Genomic DNA, 8908 nt, shown 5'->3' on the forward strand with positions numbered 1-8908 from the left:
CTCGTTTAAAAAGAATGTCAGTTAGATTTCCTGATGGATTAATTGGCTGTTAAAGAAGTAGTGGACGTGGAAAATGGCGGTCACAGTTTCGCTAGAAAAATAATTAAAAAGAGCCCAGTAATCGAAGCGCGAGCCACGGATAAATTGAAACTGGTTTCAACTGGCCACTGGTAGTTTGATCTGGGACTTGCTTCTCTCCAGATGCACCTTAGATCGTTCTCTTTCTTCTGCGAGATCTTCTTTTGAAATACACGTTGTCCCCTTTTATTTTTCTTTCAAAATTTCATAACATTAATTCTTACAAAAAATTAGGCTTGTAATTAATTTCAAACAAATTTTTCCATTAAGGAATCTGACAAACTTCAAATATAATTAAATTTCACTTGCTGGAAGTTAGTTGTAATATAAGTTAATGCAAAGTATGTTAAAGAAGTTATGTTATGTTATTCCCTGAAATAATTCATAAGAAGTCTTCTTATTTGCTTTATTGAAAGAGATAAAATGTATTAAAGAGGGAATTAAAAGCCACAAATTTCAGTTCTAAGCTAGTCCATCATTTCTAACAATAAATACTCATTCCTGCTGCTCGATTGTCTTACTGTTAATTGTAATTACTTGATTCTTCATTGGATAAACAAGAGGAGAAACTGAAAATAATTGCTGCTACTCATAGCATCATTTCCTTTCACACATACATTGTTTTATTGACCCCTGTTGCATAGTACAGTGAAGCTTGGATAAATATATTGTTACATTCTACTAACTGACAGACTAGCCGGAAAAAATGACAGAAGTGTTACATATATCATCACACTAAATAACAAACCTATTATAAATTTAAAATTTACACTCTACGGATATACGTTTTGGAAAACACCATGAGTTATCCATAGAACACTCTGTATTGAACTATTGTATATAAAATATATCTTTTTATATTCAGAGGTAAAATATAGCCTCTTTTGGTAAGAGAGTATTATTACTTACATAATAATACACGTACTATTTTGTAGCGCATGTTTCTCAATTCTAAAGTGAAAAGAATTATTGTTTAATTAATTATTATCCAATTGTAAAAAAGATTAGACCTGTTTTTTTGTGCATCTACGAAAAATATAATTCCATAAAGTAATTTGTACAATATTTGTGACACTTAAGAGTGAATACATTAAGTATCGGTATTGAGCAGATTTGCGCAAATTCTTTGGAATAAAAGACATTTCTTTTGATACCATAAAAATTCACATGCAATTATGTCTTTGTTACTGATATGTGAAACAAAGTAAGTAACTTATGCATTTCTGTAAAACATCTTATAGACAAATTACAAAATGGCAGTTTAGGAACAAGATGGAAGACATTCACCTGATAGTGAAATACTATTGTTTAAATAACAAATAAGTAATTATTACGGGCTAAAAGCACCGACAAATACCTTTTTATAATATAATATTGGTGTTTTGAACTGACATATCCAAATGTGGTCAATTTTCTAGCCCAGCTGGCTCATTCTAAAATTACCTCCAATAATTTATCAATAAACATATAATCATGCTTTTTATTTCTCCCAAAGCGCCACAGCGAAACTACGATAAAATTAAATTTAGTATTATAAATATGGATAATAATTTAATTTCCCTATTCATTCTTTGGACATGCCATCTTTTTTCTTTTAAGGGACCAACTTAAGTAGTCTCAAGTCCCATACAATACCTAGGCTTACAAAACAAAGTATGGAATGCCTAGAATCGAAAATGCCACTTGAAAAAAGCAAGCGATTAACCAAGTATGCATTAAAGTTTGGTGATATTGGTACCATCAGAAGTTTCCACCACATCATTAGCCGAATTTACATTAAAAATGTACTTCTTGTGCGCAGGAACATTCTTTGATACCACGTTCTCGCTACTACCAGAAATCTCCTTATTCCTGCAACGTATACGTTCTCCTATTAGAGGGAAGAACAAGTTGGTATCCAGCTCAACTTTCGGTTCTTTATATATCCGGTTCAAACAATAACTGAGGCCTAATCCAATTATGAACGTCATCAAAAATCCAATTGGAGCATACCACATATAAGAAACCCGATACATATAGAAGTAATCATCTGATTTCCTAAAAAAAAACATTATTTCATTATAAAATTTCCTTTTTAAAAGATTAATTAAGGTTAGGAATTGCTTACAATGGTACTTCTTCCATAGGGATGGAAATGGTTGCATTTGAACAACCACTATTGGTAACTGGCAATGTTGTTGGAATAGGCCTGGGTTGTCCAAAAGCAACCCAAAACAAAAATGCTAGAGACACAGTAGCGCCTATTACAGACCCTGTTTCAGAAGCTGTTTCTGTGATCATCCCAAGAGTGAAAAGGCCTAATAACGGACCACCCACTACCCCAAATATTGTTAGGCCAGCCTATAACATCAACACAAATAAAACTTCCTTAAATGAAATCCCGGCAATATTTTATAGTATTCTTATGATTTAATCTGTAAAAGGGATACCTGTAAAACACCTCCCAATAATTGTGCCAGAAACGCCAAGGCAATGGAAATAATTCCATAGATGAGGGCAAGTAACTTAGCCACAGTTGTCGACATACTCGTGGAAAATTCCTTACCACAACATTTTTTATATGCTGGCTTTAAATAATCTTCTAGTGTTACTGCTGCCAAAGAATTTAATGCTGCTGAAATAGTGCTGAGACCAGCACTAAAAATACCTAAGATATGAGAATATATTAGTTTGAAGAATCTACTTCACCTGCATTAACACATTTTTAAGCATTAACAGGTAAAATAAAAATATCAATAAATTTTACCTGCTATGAAAAGGCCAGGTAAACCAGGTTTGTCAGACATTGTGTCCATGACATACAAAGGCATCAACATATCTGTAGATGATATCCTCTTTTGAAGCAAAGGATCACATTTATAATATTTACTATATATTGCTAATCCTGAGAAACACGTAGTCACTGAAAGTATTGACAAAATTGGCCATGCCAGCCAAAGTGCTTTCTGTGCTGCTTTTACATCTCTAAAAATATTATGTAAAATTAATAACATTTCATATTTTACTCATTGTGATACTTACCTCACTGTTAACAAACGCTGTACTTGAACTTGATTTACACCATACAGCGATAGAAACGTGCATAAACCACCAATAGTGAGCGACCACCAAGTATGTCGAACTGTGGGGTCTATTGAAATACTTGAAAGATATTTCATAATTAGTTTATCAAAATTAAGATTTCATTTTTCATTATGCTACACATTGTACCTGTCAAATTCAATCCTATGTCCTTCCTCCGCTATTTGCCAAATTCTGCCTATACCTCCAGCCTCGTTAGCAGCTATGACGATAATAATAAAGACAGAAACAAACATCAGTAATCCTTGAAACACGTCTGTGATTAAGACAGCTTTGATACCTCCTATGCTTGAATAGAAGGCACATACTAAGCCAAGGATAATAATACTGCCATTTTTAGAAATTCCTGTTGTTGCCTCTAATGCTAGAGCAGGAGCATAAAGTACAACACCAGAATACAAAAGCAATTGCAGCCAGTACACAAAACTAGCCATCATTCTAGCTCTGATTCCAAAACGTTTTTCTAAATACTAGAAAAAAATAAACATGTAATTTAAATATACATAGTTTCTTATCATTTTTATTTTGTTTAAACAGAGTTTATCATACAAACCTCATAAGCGCTTGTTGCTTGGAGTTTGAAAAATACTGGTAAAAATCCATAACAAACAAGAGGAGTTCCTATGAGGTATGATAAATTAATTACTACAAACTGTGTTCCATATGTGTAATTTTCTGCAGAAACTCCTAACAAAGTAATTGCAGACATGAAGGAAACCACTAGTGCAACAGCCACAGGTGTGATGCCCATTGATCTGCTGGCAATGAAGTATTCCTGTTAAGAAAATAATTTTGTTTTAATTTAGCATTGTTTTAGAGGCCACAATTTTAAAAGAATGAAGTATATACCTCCATAGTTTTCTGTCTTCCACCACTGAACCGGTAATAGATACCTATGCCCAGACTTATGCATAGTGTGGCTGCTATGACCAGGTAATCTTCCCATTGTAATGTACCTGCTTCTTCCATACTATTGTTCTATTGATATAAGCAAAGAATACTCTATTAATTTTATACACGTATTTTTACAGATGCATTAGGTAATATATATTAACCAGAAAATAATTCTGTGTAATAGTCAAAGAAGAAAATAAAGTTGAAATACATTTTATAAGTTTAAACTTATAAAGATTAAATTAAGGAAGATATAAGTATAATCTACTAAATCTACCTTAAGCACCATATCTTTATAATGTATGTTAAGTATTATTTCCTAATATTATCTACTGAAAGCAAAACTTATAGTTTTGCATCGCAAATACTTGAACATGTATCACATTTAGTTCAAATTCTTTTTAAAATAAAAAAATTCTCACTGAAGAAAAAGAATATTATAAAATCTAAGAACCTGTAAGATAGTGCAAGAAGCAGACTAATTGATACATATAGAGATCAGAGAAGTTCCTATTTAAATACTGTTTACTTATCAGTTATAAAATAAACAAATTATATAGTACAGACCAATTATAGTAACATCTAGGACTCTCATAGTGCACAGCAATGAATATAGTAACCCACATTTATTGGGTTGTGAAATTATCGATAGTTCTTATCAACCGCATAAACTTCATGTAATCCTATTTCTTTGATCGTTTAAGTCGCTGTGTTTGATTGTATCGAAAGACTAACTATTGTTGATGACGTTAACAATAATTTACATGCTTGTTAAGCCCTTTCAACTGGTGGATGGATAGAAAGATGTATCGTGGAGCATATTGCGAACTTACCGGGACCGTCACAACGTCTTTCACCGATATAACTGACAGAAATATCTCGCTACGACGGATCGCTCTTCATCCGCGTCGCGATTCTGTCTGTTACTGACTGTTGGAGGACTTTAATACGCTCGATGTTTTGCATGAAAAAGTAGCGTGAGTACACAAGGACACGTGTAGAAGTACGCAACACCATATTGAAACAATGCGCGTGCGGGTTTAAATGAAAGTAACATTTTAAATAGATTTCTGTATCATTCCATATTAATTAAAAAAATATTGGAATTTTATTGGAATCTATGGAAATTTTTTATTTAGATTAGAAAATTCCAATTTGCTCAGAAATGTTAAAAAATGTCAGTACACTTTAAAAGATATTAGAATTTAATTGGAATGTTTCTTTTTAATTTAAATTGAAAAATTTAGAAGGTTATTTTCATTCCTTAATGAGGTATTTAATCAATAATGAATTGGCCTTTATATTAAGCATTTATTAAAAATTCCAATCTCCTAAAAAATATTGAAAATTTTCAGCACATATTTTGGAGAATATACGTAGGATTTTATTAGAATTCTTCTATGAAAATTTTTATTTTAAACTGGCAAATACAGGAAGATTATTTTTCTTCGTTAATTAGATTTTTGATGAATATAAAGCATTATACCGAATACTAATTAAGGAATAAATTAAGTTTGGGAAAAAATTGGGCATAAATACTTGATAAATAACTCCATAAAAAGCTTATTAATTTAAATCATTTATAGATTATACAACATTCTTTTATTAGTAAGAAAAGTGTGCAAATTAAATTTCTTTTTATTTTAAATACATTTTATTGTGAGAGCCACTGTTCTCTACTTTTAAATTACTGTGATGACATAATTAGAGGCAAAGGTAGTCGATATCTATTTAAATAGCCAATAATATGCGCAGATAAATGCATCGGTTTTATAAAGTTAGCCATTTTATTTATTCTGGATAACTTAACAATATTTTTTAACGTTTCATTAATGTTTTCAAATCATACTTAATTTCAGCACACTCAGCTATATGTTATGCATCTGTTATGCAAAAATTATGTAACACGTAATCGATATCCTTATTTAAGAAATCATTACCTGGAATTAAATAGAAACTTAATTAATTGGATGAAGCTACAAAATCTCGATAAACGTGACTATTAATTTTTAAATTATGTAGAAATGAAAAATCTCACTGTAAAGGTTATTTTACACTAATAATAATTAAAAATAGAAATATTTATAATAATACTCCAAATGCATGATACTCTGAGCTACAGTAAAATTGATTACTATTTTCCACTAATTTCCTCTAATAATTAAATATCTTCCGTGATGGCTGATTAATAACGTCGTTTTCACTGATTCGTGAATTCTCAGAGTTTTCGACTGATCGATCTCTCGAAATCTATTCGGGTAATCGACTTGTTTGAAATGGCAGATTACAGTGAAAAATGTGTGGAAGATTGTTCATTTGATTACAGTGATGATAAACAAAAAGGTGTCTGCTTAATTAAAGAAGAGTAAGTAGTCATTGTTATTTTGACTATTAACATTCAATTTTTTCAAGGTAACATATAAATAACATGTATAACTACATAACCTCAATTTGTTCGAACCGCGTGGCATTCTGTCATTATACAAAACTTTTCTGTCGAACGTAATAAAATACAGATCACAAATATACTTCTATGTCGTAATATTTTCTTAAATAATTTATCTTCTGATAAAAAAATGCTTTTATTTTTGTATAATAAATTTATTCATAATAAAATGTCACAGGTTTATTATAGAAGATCATGTAAGACTTCTAAGTGAAAAATGTTTGACTGAGACTGACAAGCAGAAAGTATCAAATAATACAACTAATTTAAGTGAGGATGTTTCTATATTGGATGAGCCTCCAACCAAAAAGCTTAAAAATGATGATAAGAAGGAAAAGCTTAGGGGGCAAAACAAAGCAAGGCCACCACCATTTAAGACACAGCGTGAACTGAATTTATGTCCCTGGGTAGCTGACCAAGCAGTAGATGAACCTGAAAAGAAATGTGATAATAATCAGTGCATATTTTTGCACAACAGAGTTGAATATTTAAAGATTAAGCCAGATGATATCACTGATGAATGCTATATCTTTGAGCTCACCGGCAGGTGTCCACGTGGTGCTGCTTGTAGGATGGGTTCCAAACACTTGACAAAAGAAGGTTTGAATATTGTAGACAAGGAAAAAATGGACGAATTTAGGAAAAGGCCTCCTTCTACAAAAAATCATTTAGCTAAAGATATTCAGACACAATTAAGGAAACACAAATATAATTTTTCTAAATCTGAAAATATTGTTAAGGCAAATGGACCATCTAGGAAAAATGTAGGAACAAAAAATGTTAAACAAGAGCCAGGGATAGAAAAAATTGAACAAATTGATGAATCCTTGGACAGAGATAAATTGGAGGTAAAAGATAATCCAATATTAGATACTTCTATTAATGAATCTAAAAATAAAGCTTCTGAGACTCAGAATACAGAGAAGAAACTTGGTCCCATTGAAGATTATGATTTAATAAAATGTAGGGACTCAGAAAAGAAAAAAATTGATTGGAAAAATAAGATATTGTTAAGCCCATTGACAACAGTAGGTAACTTGCCATTTAGAAGAATATGCAAAGAATATGGAGCAGACATAACTTGTGGAGAGATGGCTCTGGCACCAAGGATATTGAAAGGAGCACATGAAGAATGGGCTCTGGTAAAAAGGCATGAATCCGAAGACATTTTTGGTGTACAGCTTTGTGGAAACAACCCAGGAGTATTAACAAGATGTGCACAGTTGCTGAATGAAGAAATTGATATTGATTTCATTGATTTGAATCTTGGTTGTCCCATAGATCTAATTTATAGACAGGGAGGAGGCAGTGGTATGCTAAATCGATTAAATGTTCTAGAAACTGTTGTGAAATCTGTTAGCCAGGTTATGAATATACCTTTAACTGTAAAAACTAGAACAGGGGTTTACATAGATAAACCTATTGCACATACTTTGATGCCAAAGTTTCGTGATTGGGGTGTATCCATGATTACTGTGAGTAAGTTAATTATACTCTGAAGTTGTTATGATAAGACTTTAATAAATTATGTTAAAAAATATTAACTATTAATTGTAAATTAATGTAGGTTCATGGAAGATCACGTGAACAAAGGTATACAAAGTTAGCTGATTGGGATTATATAGAAAAATGCGCGAAACTAGCTGATCCTATCCCAGTATTTGGAAATGGAGACATTTTATCATATGATGATTATCAAAGAGTTCGAGATGCATATACTTCTATATATGGCATCACCATAGGACGTGGGGCATTGATAAAGCCATGGATATTCACTGAAATAAAAGAAAAGAAGTTGATTGATATATCAAGTTCAGAAAGATTTGAGATCTTGAGAAAATATTCTAAATATGGCCTTGAACATTGGGGCTCGGACACTCGTGGCGTCGAGACAACGAGGAGGTTTATGTTGGAGTGGATATCTTTCTTGCATAGGTAATTTTGATTTTATAATTTTGGTACTGTATATACATATGTTGTGCAAATTATTAAATTCTATTTCTATTTAGGTATATTCCTGTTGGAATATTAGAGAAACCACCACAAAGGATTAATGAAAGACCTCCATTTTATAGAGGCCGTGATGATATGGAAACGCTAATGGCCAGTTCAAATTGTGCAGACTGGATTAAATTATCGTAAAAATATCTTATTTCAATGTCATATCTAACGCAATTGCTTTGTTTTAACTTGGACTTCATTTTCAGAGAAATGTTACTAGGAAAAGTGCCTGAAGGATTTCATTTTTTGCCAAAACACAAGGCGAACTCGTGGAAATAATATATATGTCACGTAAACAAAATAGTTTTATATCACAATATTTTTCTTTTCTATTTTTAATATACATTTACCACATAGAATAAATACTAGGTAAAAGAACAAAAAATCGTTTTTATTTTGTTAAGCACT

General features: G+C 31.5%; 2 protein-coding genes across 3 annotated transcripts; one reads left to right on the plus strand and one right to left on the minus strand.

The window, feature by feature from the left end:
• Positions 1-678: 678 nt before the first annotated feature.
• Positions 679-6323, minus strand: LOC122576610 (putative sodium-dependent multivitamin transporter). Its single transcript, XM_043747188.1, is given in 11 exon segments — positions 679-2115; positions 2186-2418; positions 2508-2725; positions 2825-3042; positions 3100-3219; positions 3289-3629; positions 3713-3934; positions 4009-4137; positions 4887-4937; positions 4939-5993; positions 6092-6323. Coding segments are annotated over 10 exon segments (1986 nt in total). The 5' UTR covers positions 5071-5993; positions 6092-6323; the 3' UTR covers positions 679-1793.
• LOC122576611 (tRNA-dihydrouridine(47) synthase [NAD(P)(+)]-like) lies at positions 4869-8885 on the plus strand. Of its 2 annotated transcripts, none has more exons than XM_043747190.1 (6): positions 4869-5056; positions 6276-6418; positions 6678-7974; positions 8067-8434; positions 8509-8637; positions 8707-8885. In XM_043747190.1, exons 2-6 carry the CDS (start codon positions 6330-6332, stop codon positions 8777-8779), a joined length of 1956 nt encoding a protein of 651 aa, XP_043603125.1. In that variant the 5' UTR covers positions 4869-5056; positions 6276-6329; the 3' UTR covers positions 8780-8885. The 2 variants fall into 2 exon arrangements, with proteins under 2 accessions (XP_043603125.1, XP_043603124.1); XM_043747189.1 differs by having other exon boundaries at positions 4872-5030.
• The last annotated feature ends 23 nt before the right edge of the window (positions 8886-8908 follow it).

This window comes from Bombus pyrosoma, linkage group LG16 (assembly GCF_014825855.1).
Source record: "Bombus pyrosoma isolate SC7728 linkage group LG16, ASM1482585v1, whole genome shotgun sequence".
Classification (NCBI taxonomy): Eukaryota; Metazoa; Arthropoda; class Insecta; order Hymenoptera; family Apidae; genus Bombus; species Bombus pyrosoma.

Excerpts from the sequence above, each read along its gene's own strand:
- LOC122576611 (XM_043747190.1), top strand. The coding sequence starts at position 6,330 with ATGGCAGATTACAGTGAAAAATGTGTGGAAGATTGTTCATTTGATTAC. Across the intron at positions 7,975-8,066 it reads GGGGTGTATCCATGATTACT|GTTCATGGAAGATCACGTGA; the intron begins GTGAGTAAGTTA and ends AAATTAATGTAG. Across the intron at positions 8,638-8,706 it reads GCAGACTGGATTAAATTATC|AGAAATGTTACTAGGAAAAG; the intron begins GTAAAAATATCT and ends CTTCATTTTCAG.